This window comes from Pterocles gutturalis, unplaced genomic scaffold, assembly GCF_000699245.1.
Source record: "Pterocles gutturalis isolate BGI_N339 unplaced genomic scaffold, ASM69924v1 scaffold10509, whole genome shotgun sequence".
Lineage (NCBI taxonomy): Eukaryota > Metazoa > Chordata > Aves > Pterocliformes > Pteroclidae > Pterocles > Pterocles gutturalis.
Window position 1 is genome coordinate 18,864 of NW_010135791.1, and position 18,889 is coordinate 37,752.

The 18,889-nt window shown below is 39.2% G+C and overlaps 1 protein-coding gene across 1 annotated transcript in view; it reads right to left on the bottom strand.

The window, feature by feature from the left end:
• TG (thyroglobulin) overlaps positions 1 to 18,889 on the bottom strand; it is a gene marked incomplete at its 3' end in the record, with an annotated part of 64,483 nt that overhangs the window by 16,513 nt on the left and 29,081 nt on the right. Inside the window, exons 19-24 of the mRNA XM_010082044.1 lie at positions 14,874 to 15,083; positions 12,471 to 12,625; positions 11,816 to 11,972; positions 8,818 to 9,042; positions 4,382 to 4,531; positions 3,350 to 3,520 (exon numbers count right to left, since the gene is read on the bottom strand). Of these exons, the coding sequence (XP_010080346.1) occupies positions 3,350 to 3,520; positions 4,382 to 4,531; positions 8,818 to 9,042; positions 11,816 to 11,972; positions 12,471 to 12,625; positions 14,874 to 15,083 (1,068 nt within the window). The remainder of the gene's footprint in view (positions 1 to 3,349; positions 3,521 to 4,381; positions 4,532 to 8,817; positions 9,043 to 11,815; positions 11,973 to 12,470; positions 12,626 to 14,873; positions 15,084 to 18,889) is intronic.

Below are 18,889 nucleotides of genomic sequence, written 5' to 3' on the forward strand. Positions count from 1 at the left end.
GGGAAGTAATTTATACATTAGAAAAAAAAAAAAAAAAAAAAAAAAAAGTGTCACAAGATCTTTTAAAAACAGTTAGCCAGAAGTGGGCTGGAAGTTTATATTCAAGTGAGACTTCTCTTCCAGCATCAGACTGGTCATCTCCCATTCCTTGTCCATGGCACAGAACCAACTATCGAGTCAATGGGGGAAATAAATTTCTGCAAAGCAGCCACTGAAACAAGAGCCAGCTCCAACAGAACTTGGCTAGAAAGGAAAGCTAAGAGCCTTATCACTCGTTTGCAGGAGCACAACAGCCTGATCTCCACTCACTTCAGGCTCAGGGGTCCATCCATGGCAGTGTGTCCTCCATGCTTCTTTTTCACTCCTTCATTCAACCTTTAAGTCCAGACTGTCACTTCACTTACCAAACCCTTTTATCGGCTCTCTCAGAGTTGGACCCACTGCACCTGAGTGTAAGGATGTTTGACAAGCATGTTCACATACCGGAAAAAGCTCATGGGGTCTGGAGACGCAAACCCCAAAGGTCACTAAATGGGGCAAAGAATCCAATTTAAGTTCCAGAAGATTTGGCCTTGGCTGTGCCCTGAAGATTACACTCTGGTGAAGGGACACACAGCGACACCACCACCACCCTGCTCAGGTTGCTACTAAGTAGTAGCAACAAAGGGGTTTTGGTACAGTGTGTCCACCAGTTGATATGCTAATATACCTCAGTGAACACAGCACATTAAGAAGAAGGGAAGAAGATGGTAACTTGGTATCACCCCTATGTTGATCAGACTTGTTCTCTAAATGCCTCAAACAAGTGCAAAACTCTGGCTCATTGCAGCCAATGCCTGGCCTAGAGCTACAGGAACTAAGAAGCCGGAGCCCCTGTCTGATCTCAGCCCACGGCAGATGGCTGCATGTGGAAGAGCTGGAGGCTCAAGCCCTCCTGTCTCGGCCCTGGGCACATTGGTGCAGAGATCCAGGAAGAGGATCCCAGGCCACTCTCCCTGCACCGCCCGGATAAACCACAAAATAAAAATCAGGGATAAGTTTTTAAAACAAACATTTGTACTCTCACAGCAAAACAGTCAGGACTAAATCAGAAGCAAATGTCCGCTGTTGTCAGGGCTGAGTCAGCAGATGCTTTTGATAAAACCATCATTTCTGCTCAGAAAAAAACAGGAGGGCTAGCCAGACACTTAACACAAAAAAAAATCCTTCCACTCCAGCTCGTCTGAATGATGGTGTAAACAGAGGTGGAAGTTTTTTCCTTCCTAGAAATACCGGACACCAAAATATAAGCATTAACTCAATACTGCACTAAACTCAATTCCTTCTACATCTGCAACTTCCAGTGATGCCTAGTTAAAAACAGAATCCACATATTTTCTTAAAACTGAAAAGAAACTGGTTTTATGCTGTTTGCACATGTTTACTGCTCTCATTTCTAATGCAAAATTCAAAATAAAGAATGACATTTTTAAATGTTTTACTTTTCTTATGATTTTTTTTTTTTTCCTAATTCTGGCTTCATCCCACTCCTCCATTTTCTCTGCAATAATATGGGAGAAAAATAGAGAAGAGAGAGAAAGTGTCATGAAACATTAAACTGAAAAACTGAAAAAACACTGTAAAACTAAAAGAAAAGCTGCCCTTTTTAATTCTTGAATTTTGCTTTTTAATATAACGAAAGGTAAAAAAATTGCATTCACAAAGCTACTTTGTAAAAAAACAAAAAAATTAAAAATATCCTACCAGCTCATATTTTCATTAACTTGTTAGTTCACATTGCCCTCTTCTCAACAGTAGTATAGCTACTCAGCCATTTCACAGGTTTAGTCTGTAGCAGAAATTGTTTTTCATCTCATGTTACTGGAAAGTAAAGCTCTAGAACCCAGCCCTGTTATTGCAATAAAAGTTGAGCATGTCTTAAAATATAACAAGAGAGACAACAATAAGAGTGAGCATGGGTTGTAACAGCTAATTACTCTGCATTCATTCTTACTCCCATTGCAGTCTCAATAACAAAGAGCAGTTAGGTTATTTATTGACCCTACCCGATCGCCAGCTTCCTGTCAAAGCAAGATCGCTCTTCAGACCCTGCTGTCTTGTTGTATGCTGAATTCAGTTAAGGGAAACAGAAGGGGCAGGGGGAAAAAGAAAAATAGAGATAATTGGTTTCACTTGATATAATGCTTTCTGGAAATGCAACACGATCTTTAAAAAAAAAAAATGAAATTAAATCAGCTTTTAAATTATTAAAAAAAACCCCCAGACTTCTTGGGTGTTCGTTGTTGGTTTTTTTAAATCCTGAACTGTCAATATTTATATTTATTTGTAGTGAAATCTTCTAGCATGATCCACAGAAACAAGCACAGGTATCTACAAGTGCTCCTTCCTGGACAGTCAGAAATGGTCATGCAGGAGGGCTCAACGCAAGCACTAACAGTAGAATTAAGCAGAGACCAGAGAAACCATGACTGAGAGCAACTGAGACTAACACCTCATGTTCACAACTACGATCAGTCCCTGACTATGCTCAGAGAAAAAAAATACCTATTTCAACTGAAGACAGTTTTGCAGCCTTTTCACAATCAAAGGCTTTAATTTCACACTCCTTCCAGTGATCACACTTGTCATAAGACATTGTCTAATTCAGAGCATACTACGGCATCAGTTTCTAAACTGCATAATCCATTAGATTTGATACCAACCACGTTATGAATAATAAACACGTTTGGAAAACTATTTTGGGGCAAGGGAAAAGCTTTGGGGCTGAGAAGCATAATTAGACCTTACTGCAGGCAGTTTGGGGACTGTTTGATGGATGACTTTTTTTTCAAATTATTCATCCTTGAGAACTGGCATTTCACAACTGTGTTCAAGCTGAAGTAAGTCCCCCCAGCTTGTAAGGGTATGTTCACCAAGTCAGATACTGTATGGCAGGAGCCCAGAGGATGACGTTATGCTGTGGCCATGAGGTCATTGCCAAACACAGTCTACTTCACATGAACACGCTGATGAGTGATAATTTTACAAAGAAATTCATCATTCTGCTTCTTTCCCATCAGCCCCTTCGTTATTCTTTTGGGTTTCCAAGCAGAGAGCAGGAGATCAGCATACATCAAAAGCTGTCAGCCATCTGGGAGTGCAAGAAACCTGCTTCTCTCTCCTCCCTTACAGGAAATGACTTCTCCAAGGCAGTCAAGAAATGCAATATTAAGGAGGAATGCGGTTTAAGGCAGAGGCAACAACTATGGGAAAGTGAATCCCCATAAGGTGTGGAGTGATGAGTCTCTTCAAAAGAAGGATTTACTTATGTGGGCTCAAAACATATGCAAAATATTTTTCTGACACTTACCTAGGCACTGGTAGTCTGTAAGGAGATCATCTGTTTCAGTCCAGTCCAAAGCTGTTCCAAAGCTACTGATGCAGAAGGATTTCTTAGTGTCAGGGTCTTGCTGAGAAGGTCCATACTGGCCATCTTCATCACACTGCAGCCCCTGCTCATTGCTTTGACAGTAAGTGATACCTGTTAGAAGTAAACAAGAAAATAAAAAAAGGTATTTTGATAATGCTGTCACTGGGTTTCACAGAATACAGATTTCTAAGCCATGACTGGTATTTATTCATTAAAATAATATCCAGTAGTTACTCTTTATTGCTTTCAGAAAATAGAAAACCTAGTGAGCAACCAGTACAAACACCCAGCCTTGTAATGACACTTCCAGAAGGTGTCTTTGATGGAAAGCAACAAAAGAATCCAGGAGCCCATGTAACTGGGCAGCAGTTGGAACATGATCTGTAAGAAGGGGATAAGACATGTTCTGATGATGACAGGTTCACACAATCACAGACCGGTTCTGGTTGGAAGGGATATTTGGAATGTCTCTGGTCCAACCCCCCTGCTCAAGCATATCCAGATGGCTATTGAATATCTCCAAGGCTGGAGACTGCACAATTTCCCTGGGCAACCTGTGCCAGTGCTCGGTCACCCTCACAGTAAAAAAGTGTTTCCTGATGTTCAGAGGAAACCTCTTGCATTTCAGACAACATAAATCTAGAGTTCATGGAAGTGCCAATAAACAAACTATGTAAGAAGTTTCTCACTGATACTGGATACCCAGATATCATTTCTGAAGACAATGAGCACATCCTAGAGAACCACAACATCCTGGACGAGGCTGACCACTCATTTCTCATGCATTGTTGGCCAAAACACCAGACAGTTTGTTCTACCTTTGTAAAACGTCTTTGAATATATGCAGTCTATCCAAAAAACCCCAGAGGAAGGTTGGTTGTTTTCTTTTTATTTACAGATGAAAAAAAAATCCTTTAGTTATTTGAAGCCAGAATACAAAGGATAAAGGGAAAAAAAGTGAGTTCAACATACAGTGATCAGCGCTGAATGCCCCATAGGAGTTGGTAGTTTTGCCCACAGGACACTTGATACAGGAGGAACGTCCTGTCTGATGCTGATAGTAGCCAAGAGGGCAAGGAATGCATTCATCATTCTGGAAATGACTGCCCGGAGGACAAACAACTGCAAAGAGAACAACCATCTTATTACTCTTTTGGAATCCAAGCAGTCCAGGCATTTGAACACATATGTGTGGGTGTGTGCATATATATATCTATCTGTGTGTATGTGTGTATATCTCATGCTGGTACACTTTACATAGGCTTCAAGCTCTTAATATATGTTTTTCTAAGTGGGATAACAGAGGCAAAGACTCCTTAAATGTTAATTAAACTCACCAATTACTGGCATATAGACAGTGGTCTTTTTTTCTCAGATCACCCTAAAAATGTTCTTGAATTAGTGCACATCAAGCTGCCTGGAAATGTCAAGTCCAGGCCTGATTTCCATTTGTCAAATCCATTTGTAATCAGATAATGCACTTTGTGGGTAGGTTGCGAAAGAAAACAAAGGAACACAAGCTACAAACAGAGTGACTTCTAACACTACAGACAGAAACATGAAGGCTCCTAGGAGCACAAACTCCAAAACCATCATACAGAAACCCACCATATGGTAACACTTTCATTCAGAATTCCTGGTAATGAAATTTTTGGTAAGCGTTTCCAAACTAAACACTAATGGCTGGATTAAAAGTTATTAGTTGTGCACATGACAACCCAAACACAAAACAAAAAAGATATTCTTAGTGTGTATATATATCATTTTCAGAACAAATCACGAATAATATTTCCAGCTGACCTGTTGTATATTATAAAGAAAATTCTTTGTCTTCTGGGAGGTTCATGAAATCCTGTCTTTCCCTCCAAATCATTCACTTGAACATTAAAGCAGAAAAGTCACAGACACATTCGCGGGACAATACCTTTACTTGTTATTTCACAGCTGTTTTCCAGATGTAGATTTCCTTCAAAACACTATCAAATGTATATTTTGGGAATCTGACAAGGTGCAAAACTCCATTTCTGTTTCTGCCCTATGTCTTGACAGAAGTTTAAACTTGCATGAGAGAGAAACAGTAATGGAAAATTTGCCATCTCCACTACAACCCATATGATGAATTGCTGCTCTGGCCAACACACTGGAATATAAATTAATTTAACTTATAGGAACACCTAAATTATAATAGATTAAAAAGACAGCTAGTATAAAAATGTTCATATCTTCCTTCAACTGCTCTAAATGGTCCAATGGGAAAATCTAGGATGAGACAATTGTAAGACTGAAATTTTCCTCCCAAGTATGTATCAAGGCAATTGCTCTAGGTGTAACACATCTCTAAAATCAATTATAGACCAAAAAATCCTGGATCAGACAGAATTCTCCTTTCTCATGCATATTATTTAATACACAAGAGTGTCTGATACATTTTAAAGACATTTTCCAACACATGCAAAAAGGATCATACTCATTGCCAATGAACAACAGTAGAAATTAAAATGAGTAATCCATGTCTAAATTGAAGACAAAATGCAAAGTATGAAGGAGATTACTTAAGCACTTAAAGTTTAAAAAGCAAAAAATTAAGCTTTTCAAAGCATCCTCCTTTTTTTGTAGTTATAGTCACGACGTGAAAGTAACATCTGTGTCTCCAATCCCACTTTAAGCAAGCAAAATTGCCTTTTGTCTCGGACATTAGATAATAAAAGGGCACAAAGAACAGCAAAAAATGTTGGTGCAGAGATGCATCTTTTTTAGATGCTATAACTCTCGAAAGTAGGTATTATTTCAGCTCTAGGATACACCTGATGCAATCATGTAGAGGCTAAGTTTGATTCTAGAAGTGAGAAAAACCATCATATTGCACTTCTTTGTGCTTAAAAAGACTGTCATTATGCAATGTTTGCACTGCTTTTTCCTCCCTCCAGAGACAGTGGAAAACTTTGGGACATCAGATTCTTCATCCAGATTATTACAAAGGAAGACCAGGTCAGTTATAAATCTAGCACTTTATGTGATTTGGGTTATGCTCTGTTCGAAGCAATTCTGATAGTATTATTGAGCATTCTAGAAAATAAAAAGAACCAGGATAAAAATATATAATAAAGCAAAGATAGCTCACAAGCAGGCTTCAGGCTTTCTCCTGGAATAAATGGGGGGAGAAGGGCTGAGTTGCCTCCTGGACTGTTTCTATCTCTGTTCTTTTCAACTCACAGTTTAGCAAAGAAAGTGTCTTTTGTCCCTTCAAAATTCAGCTAAAATAAAACTGTTACCTCATACTCTTAAGGAGTTCTATTCATAAATACCTGTAGGGTAAAGTAACTCAGTCTAAGACCGAAACAAAGGATAAATGTCACCTAAGAAAAAGTAACACACGAAAAATGTTTCCCATTTTATGGACAGAAAAACATGAAACAAAGCTACAATGGATGCAAACCTGAAGAAACAGATGAGTGTAAATACATAAGAGATGAAGAGACAGGTTCATGCAATCTGTGGACTCCTAAATTAAAATGTTACATTTATTGAGAATACCAGAAAGCTGCCAGTACTAAGAGTTGTTGACACTTCCTGAAGCAAGGGGAAATGTCACTTACAGTGAAATAAAAACAAACAAATCAAGATGATCAGGATCTGAAAAGACAATTTGTACTTCAACAACAAGGCAGAAGAGTAAAGGGAAGAAAATAAAGAAAGAATCTCTATCACCATCACACAAACTTTGATTTCTATAATCACAGGTGATACTTCTTACTACTAGCCCCTATTCTTAGTAGAGAAACAGACCCAGAAAAATAAATGGCCAGAATATATCCATAATGCAAAAGAAAACAATATATATATATGTAACCTTAGAGGACCCAGAAACAGAATTCCTAAATTCTCTGTTTAGAAAAAAATGCACACTCCTACTACATAACCTAGTGCCCAGCAGCATGTCACCCATGACATCTTAGAATCTGAAATCTCTGTCAAAAGACAGAGCAGAAACTGTCTCCTTTCCAAATCTCCATGACAAGCCTGCTTTACTGAGTGCCTTTTTCTACAGCTAGCTGCTTCATGTATGTATGAACTAACTCACAAAGCAAACTAATTCACTGTTTCCTAGAGGTGTTTATCTCAGGCAGGAAATATTTGGCAGAAGGATTCAATTCTTTGTAAGTTCTTCTGCTCTAAGTGATGGACTCTACCTAATAAATGATGATACCTTTAATCAGTACAACAGTACATCTTCTCAAGCAACTGCAAGTTGTTACAGACTCTGGATTCTCAGGAGGAATTAATCTTTTTTCTGCACGGTGTATTTAAATAACCAAAATCTGAAGTGTTTCAGACTCTGGAGATGAACTGAAACTGCATTCAGTTTACCCTTGCACCTTTAAAGGTCCAAGCTGGAAACTGCAGCAGTTCAGAAATTATTCATCACTTGATTATTCTGAAGCCCCTGCCCAGGCATTAGGAAGTTCTCCTAACCTAAAGAGAACCACCTTACCAAGCAGGGAGCTAAGCCATTTTCATGTATTTTGATTTGCTCCTAGGGTCTCTAACTTAAGCTGCAAAGTGTTGAAGTTTTCCCATTGGAAAATATTTCCCCGTATCGGAAAACTTATCCAATACCCACTACTGTTGATCTTATACCAAGAAGTGGTACCTGCCACCTCTGTTCCCCAGAAAAAAAAAAAAAAAAAGAAAAAAAAAGAAAAAAAAAAGCTAGACATAGTGAACACATCCCAAACTGTAAGTAAGTACGACAGACTCACTGTGGCTAACTGGGCCAATGAGAACAATGAGGGCTGCACTGCAGGAGCAGGGATCCTGCAGAAAGGTAAATTTGGCAGCTCCCATGCAGGATATTGGCAGAAAGGCAGCCTGTTCCAGGGAAGCAGACTAAACAGAAGGAAAGAAGATGAAAAGAGGGCAGAACTGCGATTGGGTCTGGGTGTTGGCCAGCACTGAGAAAGCTTCCATTCAGGCTGGCTGGACTTGGCACAGGAAGTCACAATCTCAGGACTTTTTCCATTTCTGCATCTAGGTTTCTATTCTAGGTAATGTATCATCATCCGAAGCACTGGCTACATAATCTATGTGAAATCTTATGAAGAATCACGTACATTACAGAAAGACCTTCTAATACCAGAGAGAGATCTAAAAAATCCCCAAAAATGTTTGCAAAACCTCCTATACTATGTTAGTGCCATGATGCCTATTTCCAAATCATTGGTTCGACGCAAGGACCGAACAGTAAGCACAGCACTAATTCCCATCTCTCCTCAGAGTTCTCATTCACGTGGGTGCCTCACACCTTTCACATACTAACCATAAACACAAATTCACTGACAATATTCTAACTTCTGTTTTATACTGATTCCTAACAACATGAAAGAAGGGAAAGCTAAACTCAGACATACCACATCCTTGTGAATTTGGGACTGCTTTCCCAGGAGATGAAGTTCTTCGAAACCCGCTTCTACATCCTAGCTGCACACTTGGAGACAGATCAAACTCTTCATCCCGGGGAAAATCAACGAAAGAATCTGCTACGAATTGCTTGGAGTCCAAATGCAGCAGAAAAGCACCATCCTCAATCTCTTTTATAAATGCTCCAATGAGATTTTCTCCAACAATTGCATTTTCTAAAGAGAGGGAAAAATACAACAAAATAGCATGAAAGAGACTCCCAATATCAGAATGGATAACCCCACAGAAACGGATGAAGTTTAAGTTAAAAACGTAGGCAGGTACAAAAATACAAGCATGTTAGCAAATGGCACACTAGAAGAATCTAGTGTCTATCAGATTAAAGTCTTATCCTCAGTATATGTAGAGAGAAGATGAAACAGCAAAAAAAACCCAACAAAAATGGCATAATGAAAAACTAACACATCAGAGAACCAAATTTTATTTCTGAGGTACAAAAATTCCGTAGATAAAAATCAGGATTATCTGACATTCAGAATTAACTTATTCCTGTTTTTTCAATGGATATAATTTTCTTCTTTTTCAGAATTTTGTTGGTTTGGCATCTGTAACAGTACAGTACCACCTCCTATCATACTCAACATATCCATCTATGCAACAGACACGCTCTTCACAATTGCTCAAGCTGGTGTTTAAAGCTGGAAAACAGCAACTACCTTTCCTACTCTCTATATTCTTAGCTGTCCAGACACCTTCCCTTTAAATGACTTGTGCAAGTACAATCTTCAGCACTAGATCAAGAGCGAATTCCCCAGTTTGGCTGGACCAGAAGTACTATGAGACAATGTTCCCAGCAGATTTGGTTTGCTGTCACATTCTGTTTATCCCTGCAGGCTTTATGGCACTGAAGGCAATGTTGATGTGGTTTACTGCTTCAAATTTGCAAGACAAGGGCCTCCTGTAGATACAGGTGATGGGCAGCCCAGTAACCCAGCAAACGGCAAGTCCTGCACACTAAGTATTTTGATCTTTGCAAGTACGATAACGACCTTGGATGCTGAATTTTCACATGGAGGAGAATTTATACATAAAGAGAGCGTGAGGAATGTTACAGCTCACAGCCTGTACAAAGATTATTATTTTGTGACTGATGTGTCCAAGGCAAACAACTGAGGGTACTGCTGCCTTCTGATGAGGAGAGTTTCCTGACTTTGCACTGTAGCCCAGGGGTAGTTTTCAGTTGTGCAAGGAGAAAATTTCACAGTGAGGTACAAAGCTCTGGCAATGCAGCCCTGCCCTCCTGCCTGTGCTGAATGGATGGCAGATGGATAAAACTGTGCTGTGTCACTGATGGGAACTGTTTACTGCATAGTCAATCACCAAAAGCTCATTTGTTTATTCATTAGTGTTTTTTCCTGTTGAACAGAAAAGAGAGAAATTGCTTCAAATGCTCCCCAGTATTTTAGAGATGAGATCTAAGTTACAAAGCCAAATGGTGTAAGAAGGGATTTGCACAGCCTTGGAATTTAATACATGAAAATATCTGCGAGGGAAAAAAAGTAATGAAGTATTCACGAGTGATTTAGATTTGAAGCTCTCCATTGGGAACACCTGCACACTGCACTTCTGGCTAGCAATTTCTTTTCTCAGCTACTTCACAGGAGAAATAAAAGCAAGACTTCTCATTTACCTGTAAAGAAGCCAGGAAAAGAACAAAGCCATTTTAGTAACGTAGATTTTAAAATCAGAGAGCCAATTTGCTCAGTGTAAATACACCAGACAACACCCTGAACAGAATGGCCCAAAGCTGCCTTAGAAATCAATGGAAGTTGATGGGGCCAAGAGGATACAGAGAGCAGGTTTGCCATTGTCTGATCTCCCCATATACTCCCCTGATACTGCCTCTTCTCCCTGAAAAGCAATTTTAGTACTATGGGGAAATTGTAGTATGGAGAGGGTAAAAGAAGTAATCCCTTCAAAGCAGAATACTTTCAAAAGTAAAGATTAATGTAAAACCAAAACACACTTATACTTTGATCCACCTTCTGCAAACTGCTGGAATATTCACATTTTCCTTATAATCTGAAGCAACTGAATGTATGTATACATAAAGAGACAGTAAAGCCAGGAACCACACGACCACTGCAGCCTCTGTCTGCGACCTGAAGGCTTTTTAACTCAGTTCTGATCAGGTAAAAACTGCTGTAGGCCACATGTCACCAAGTCCCAAAGTAAGAAGGAAGGACATGTGCAGGCACAGTTATTTATACTTAGTGCTAGGAACACCATTGCAAAGCAGTAGAACTGGAGAAAAGCTGGCACAGAGGGTATTTGAACTTGCGATATATTTTTTATGTCTTTTATTTTAAAGGGAGACACTGACTGCTTTGAAAGACGTTCCTTACACCATCCCTAACTCGCTTGGAAACCACAGCAAAGATCTGCCAGTCAGTGGTCTCTGCATAATTGTTCTAGGACTGTTGAGCTAAGGGTCATTCTTTAGTGTCAAAGATAATGTAATAAATAGAAAAAGAGAAGGAGAAAAAAGAAAGGAACAGTAAAAAAAAACTTGGAAGGAATAAGTTATGTCTTTAGCAACGTGTGAATTGTTTTTCTTTGAGTCCAGCCCAATAGGGAACACAATCTTTTCCACCACTGAGGACCTGTCCAATGGAAATTAACATCTGGGACAGTTCAGCTCATGCCCGATAAAGTAATTTTCAATCTCAGTTAAAGAAGCTGGGAGATGCAGTCCTATCTGAAAGAAACTTTCAATTACAGCTCCTTTCCATTGTGCAGTCACAGCCTGAAGAAAAATCCCTCAACACCAAAAGCTCAAAAACACAGCTACAGTGTTACAAAGACTCTTCCACAGTGAGCATTTATACTGACTTGTTAGTGCCTCCTAAGAGCAGACACAGGGAAGCAAAACAATTAAAAGCAAAGCAGGCTTAATTCACAAAAATCTCAGAGGAGAAAAAAACTTACCAATATCATGTAAGTCAGGGAGAGAAGCTGCCGGGATGTTTTCCAGCTGAGCCCTCCATGTGACATTCACCCCCAGGCGGTCCACGCTCAGGCATTTGACATAGACAGTGGAATCATCACAGAGAGAAATCGAGCCCGTGTTTCCAAACGCATTTACCTGGAATTCAAAATTAAATGAAACCACGGTTAGCCAAACTGTGAACCTTCCAGTTCTTGAATTCATTTGCACTGTGCTATGCTCAAAGGCAACATTTTTGAAATGGCCTGTAAATACAGGAGCAGAAGTAAGAAAATAATTTTACCAGGTCATTTACTCACTTTAAATGTCAAATGTTCTCTTCCATCAAAACATATTTCTAATAAATATTGGACTGGTGTGATACGACTTCCATAGCTACAATTAAGCTGATCTGCTGATGAGGGTCAATGAGACTAAACATCCTATTTTCCCAAGCCATTCATATGAGAATGCTGCCACTCCTGACAGATTCATGACATTTTCTGTTCTTCCACCTCCTCAAACAAAGTTCTACTTTGTGTCTCATCTTTTTTTTTTTTTTTATTCCGAAAGTCCCCAACCGACCAAAAAAAAAAAAAACCAAAAAACCAAAAAACCACACCCCACCAGCAACAGAGAAAAAGGAATTGAAATTACCTGGAGGTGGCATAAGCCACGAGCCTTCAACTCATCTAAAATAAATATCTGGAATGCCTGAAGTAATCCAGAGTAATCAGAACTACAAGTCTTCTCAGGAGGCAGTAGCAGTTGAAAGTGTGTTTGAGCTTGGACTGTCTGAAATAACTGGAGCTCTAAAAATTAAGTAGAAAGGGCATTTAGTAGCCTCACTAAGGTAGAAACTGACTTTCAATGTTACTTTGAGAAAAGACACCATTGATTTGGTATTTTGATCTTGCATCAATAACATCTCCCCATTTCTACATGAAAGCAGTAGAGTTGTCAGTAGTAAATCATAAGCAGCAAGAGATATACTTGATAAATATACATATAGTGCATTAGAGAAAAAGCAGGTGATATAGTATATAATAATAAAGAGATATTTTACACTGGAGTATTAACTCACAGAAGGATAAGGAGCAATCTGGATCATCAATAATTATTTTTTTATAAGCCTTAGCAGATAGGAATTTCCAGAGAAATAGATGAAAGCTGACATTATGAAGATACTTAAAAAAGAAACAGGAAGACAGGAATTAACAACCTGTCAGCCTCTGCATCTCTCAACCTCTGCTTCTCTTAGACACAATCATGAAAAGACTTCTATCAAAAAAGGAATTAAATGATTAAAGCAATTAATACTAATTCAAATGGGCTTCTGGAAACCTAGCTTGTCAACTTAACTGGGAATCAAGTTTTAGGAAAGAATAAATTTGATTGCATAATAATAACATTGCCCTGGACATCTACAAGGGCCTTCAAATTTTTTGATAGCAAACCAGAGTGATGCAATCACACAAACTAATGAGAAATTTGTGAGCTCCTCCATCACAAAATTAAAATCAGTAAAAAAAAAAGGTGCAAATTTATGTCTCCACTGGAGTTATGCTGATCCCAGGCTTCACTGAAGGTTTGTTATCTCAGATTCAGCACAGTGGTCATGCTGTCATGCCACCTCCAAATGGAGCTGGCTCCTGTACCACCAGCCTGGACAAGCAGCAGAGCTCTCCCTCATTCAACTCCTCTAGAGAACCTTGCTGCAGCACACCCAGGTGTCACTGCTGGAGCACAATTCCTTATCCCTCACCCTGAAAACGAGTGTGGGAAAGCCTGGAGAGTGTCCAAGGAGAATGGTGGGAGGGACCAGAGGACACAAAAGCCTGCATCTTCCTGCAAGGCACAAAGGCCTCGATCTGTCTAGTTTATCACTGAGTACTTAAGAGCTGCCCTAACCACAATCTCTAAGTGTACACATAAAGAACAGGAAATCAGATTTTTAAGAGTGTGGGTAACCATCCCTTGGAACAAATTACTAAGTGTTGTGGTGAATTCTCCATTGTCATGAAGTTTATTCAATCGCCTTCTGATGTGTTGGGATTTTTTTCTGTCTCCTTAAAACCATGCTCTATTTCAAACACAGATTACTGGAAGAAGTCCTTAGCTTGCCTTAAACAGCAGCTTGTATCAGATCACCATACACACCCCTCTGTCCTTACAAACAGTTATCCCACTGCCATCAGGCAAACGTGAAAGTTACTGCATAACATGCTACAAAACCCCAGCAAACATGACAACAGACAGACAAAAGTTTCAGTCTGAAATATAAAGTTTAAAATAATTTAAATTTGGAATAGAAGACCTGGGATAAAACTGGGAATGTGTCAATACAGCACTTTCCAGAATGAGTTTAACCTATTTTGGAGATGAAGCGTAGCAGCAAACTTGGCACCATGATCTGCTTTTCTCAAAGTTCAGCACTGCAACAAATTGCTGTTTTGATCAGAATGTATCTCTATTTGAAATAATTGAAAAGGCCAACATTAATATCCAATTACATGAGCTCTGAATAGACAATCCATTCTTCCAGGATTCAAAATGCCTTTTTTTTCTTTAAAGAAAAATTATTTGAAAAATACCACACGGCAGCCAACAAAGACAACAATAATCCTAAAGAACAGACTGCTGCAAAAAGATGCAGAAGTCACAGTGATTTGATTATGCAAATAAATAGTCAAGTTCTGCCAAGTTCAAACATCTGGTGCTCATCTGTTCTTCTAGGACTAAGTGGTTCCATCAGAATCCCTTCATGGTGCCAGCATCTTTTAACTAACAAAGAAAAATCTGCATATAGATTGATTAACTATTTATAGCTCTATTATTACAGAAAAGCGGGACTGTTTCTGCCATAAGAGCCAGCCAAGAGACAGAGATGAAGACGGCAGAAGACAGGACTGATCTACTGAACCTTAATTTAGCAACGCCCATATAACTGTCATGTCCGACTATTGTCATTCAGATGGTACCTTCGTGATGAAAGCGGATTTTTGTACACCTATTCTCATTGCTTTGCACCCCTCCCAGCCCACAGCAGTTCAGACGTACTCTGGCAGGCGTGGTAGAGTGGAGCAGTCGAGACCCATTGACGCTGTTGCACATCACACTGGAATGACGTGCTGGAAGAGGCACTGTGGAAGCCCTGGCGACACACCAGCCGGCACTGCTGAACGCTTGACGCTTGCCCAGAAACGTTTTCACAAAATACAGCTCCATTGAGAACAGATGAGGCATCAAATGGCAGAACACACTGCGGACCTTTAGGCACATGAGAAAGGGGATATGTTAGGGGCATGCTATGAAGCACTTCTAGTAAAAAGTCTGCATAACCCTTGTATCAACAGAGAAAAACCTAGACCTAGAACGCTCCGTATTTCCCACTCATCTCAACTTGGATCTGTTTTGATGTCAGCACAGTTCAGTTTACTAAAGCTAATGGAAAGACACATATTGACTTTGATGGGTAATGCATTGGGTCCAGGAAGCCACATGCATAGTTTCTAAGAACAGATAAGTTTAAAAAAAGCCATGAATAAATTTAAGCAGGAAATGAGAAGAGGGTTTCTAACCATCAGCAGAACAAACCTTTGCAAAAGACAGCCAGTGGAAATAGGAAGGGTGAAAAAAAAAAAATCTCAAATCCTTTCAGAGCGAAGTTTGAGAACTTTAAGATCAGGAGCTCATGACTACAGAATCTTCAACAGCAGCAGGATGCTTCTGGTGACCCGGTAGGTCCTTAACTGCAGTATACAGCTTTGGAGCTGGAGCACAAAGTTTACCCTATCAACTCGCTCGGCATCAATACAGTCATTTCAACCCTGTTAGCCCACTGTAGGAGACTATTACAGCAGGCTAACTACAATGATAATTAATTTCTACTAATCAGTACAAACCAACTGCTTCACTTAATATTAGCCAAATCCCAACCTAATTACTGAATATATCTAGCAATAATGAAACATTTATGAGTTCTAGAGCTACAAAACACTGGAAGAAAAAACAACTTACTCACTCAGAAACAAATATAAAGAAAAAGTTGTTCTCATATCATACAATTTACTTGCTTGGTATATGTATAGATGATTTTCCAAATATCAATGCTCAGATCAGTCCCAACCTCCCTAGTCACCAGAGGACGGCAAACATTTTTGATGGTTCAGGTCTGAGCAGTCTCACTCTCTCACTCTCCCTTTCCAATGGAGATACAGAGATTAATTCCTGAGCTTAGCAGCCATTTCAGTTAAAGCTTAAAACAATGCAGGATGAATCTGGGATCCAGTGTGCACAGTATGTGTTTTCCAAGCCTGAACATTACAATGACAAATGAAAAGTTTTCATATCTTTCTCTCTGAATTGCCAAATGCGTTTTTTTAAGTCTCCTTTATAGCATCTTTTCTGGAATAACTCTGCAAATGGGGCCACTACATTCCTCCTCTTCACTCATTGACTCTGTATCCAGTCTCTTCTTCAGTAAAGGTGGAAACCTGGCATCCTTGTTTAACAAACTTTTAATAACCCTCCTGAGGTTTTAGGACCAAAAAATATCACTGTAAAAGAGACAGTAATACTTATCCTGACCCATGTAAACTACATCCACCCTTTTGTGTAAATTATATTAATACCTCTTAATATAAAGTATATAAGAATCATTCTGTGGTCTCTTTACTGCTCTAACACATTTCTATATCCAGCAAGTCAAATCCAGTCTCAGTAGTATGCTGCTACAGTTTTTTTACTGACTTTTCCAAGGAGGGTTGCTGTGTGGACTAAGGAAATAACCAGTCCCCAGAACACAGGTGAAAGGTGGTTTCCTGGTGTGGTTCACAGGTATCAGTTCATAATCAGCAATTTACTTGTTTATCCCTCTACAGATGTCATCTCATTTACTGTCATTATCAAGCCTGCACCATTTTGTCATTATTCTGCCCCAATTTCTTGGTCCTGTAGGAGTGAATCAGAATTCAGTTGAACATTGACACTCTTTTCATAGATGTTTCTGAAGATTTCCATAAGGAAATCATTGTCTCCAGGACCTTCTCTGGAAGGCTTTCTCTCCTCTTTCCCCACTCAGATCTGTGGAAAGTGGGCAGGAGGATGGGAAATGTGTGTGAGGACTGCTAGGACACTCGGCATCATCTCTCTGATGCATATCAACTAGAAAAAGTTGAATTCTAACTCTGATGGAAATTATTAAGCTAACGAAAACCTTATTGTATGCACTGGGCACTGTGAAGTTATTACTTGCTGTTTACAGCTGTCTATTCTGATGTTGGAGGAGAAGTTTATCATATTTTTCAACCACAACAGCTTCTTTTGCTGACACACAAGATCTCCAAGATAGTAAGATAGTACTCCCTTGCCTTTTTCCTGAACAATTATTGGTAGTTCCCAGGACTAGAAGTATAAGTTTGGATACACTAAAGGAAAAATAACTTTTTGCTTCTTTATTCTTACACAATAACTAAGCTGTTTAGCATTAAAAAGTTCCATTGCTATTTCAAAATCCAGGAAAATTATTAAAGATTATTTCAATGGTATTTCTATGCAGAAAATAACAAATAGCTTTCAGTAAAGCCAGGTTTCCACTATATTTGCAAAGCAGTTCTCTCTCTCAGCTCAGTCTTTTAAAAAAGAAAGATCATCAATCATTCAGTCACTATTTCCTCTAGGAAAAATACAGCATTACAGGAAACATCAGATGTGCACGCGAAATGTAAAATCATCTTAGGGGCATATCTTGGGGTACATCTACATCCTCCTTAGAACATATTTCATAAAAATCCCTTGAAATGTAGAGGAAAATCTAGAAAACGAGCTTTCATGAAGGTAAAGAGATATCAAAGATTTAACATTTAAAAATAGCTCTGGCTTTTCTCTGGACTAATAGAAACACTTCCACTTTTCCCTGTTCACCTTCAAAGTTGATCAGAAAGTTAATCTGTACTGCTGAGTGATGGGTGTTGCATTAAGTTCCCCCAGCTGTTCCAAACAAAATAAATTTGTCCCACAGAGATACTAGCCCATAACCTGAAAGCAGGATGGCAGCAGCCCTGTACTTGTTAGATTGATCATCTCTGCTTCTCTGAAGATCTAGAAAGCTGTACTGGGCTCCTACGCTCCCATGACTACACTGCCCTGGCTGTGGAGCTCAACTCTTCAGATCTCATTTGGGTATCTCCACACAACACCAAGCTGCATGGGGCAGATAGAACCCTGGGGTCTTCTTGTGGCTTCTCCTAAAACCCCATCCACACAGTTCTCCATTGGCACAAGAGAGTTCAAAGAAAATGATGGTGGTGGTGGTGGTTTCCAAGTTGGATGAGGAGCTATCTAGTTCATTAAAATGCCGTACAGTCAGTAGAGCAATCAGGTATTTGCTAATGAGCATGTGTTGCTCTTTATATAGTAGAATCACAAAAGGAAACCAAAGCAATTTCTTATCATATGGTCTCATTTTCTAAATCTACCAACAGGTCTCATTTACAAAAAAAAAAAAAAAAAAAAAAAAAAAAACGTGGAAACAGTAGTGTCCTGCAGGCACTACTTTAAGGGTTTTTTTTTTTTACATCTCTAGTTTCCACTAACCACTACACTTTGGAGCATTGCAGAAAGTTTAATTTGTTTTGCTTCACTTCAGTGATGGTGAGATGTATAAAGGCCATTGCAAATTAAATTTATCCAAATGTCTCCCATTTGGACATCTCACTGGAAACCATGAGAGAATTCCAGTGCTTCGCAGCTCTGGTCGTGCAGGAGATACTCTGTGAATATGCAGTGTTTTGGCACATCCTTTTCACAACTCTGGTCACAAGCCAAGAGTAGGAATGGCAGAAGCATACATTTTTCAAATTTTATTTTAGTCAGTTGAATGGCTTTTAATCCCAGTGCCAGCTCACAGTGGAACAGGTTCAAGTTTGCAGCAAGATGTTCAGATTGACATTTTAGCTAAGTTTAATTGTTCACTTGTGTTGATTTAACCAATTTTATGAATTAGGAAAAGTCAAATATCCATTCCCTTCTCCTTTCTCCCTGACAAAGCACTTGAAGAAAACTGGACATCGTGC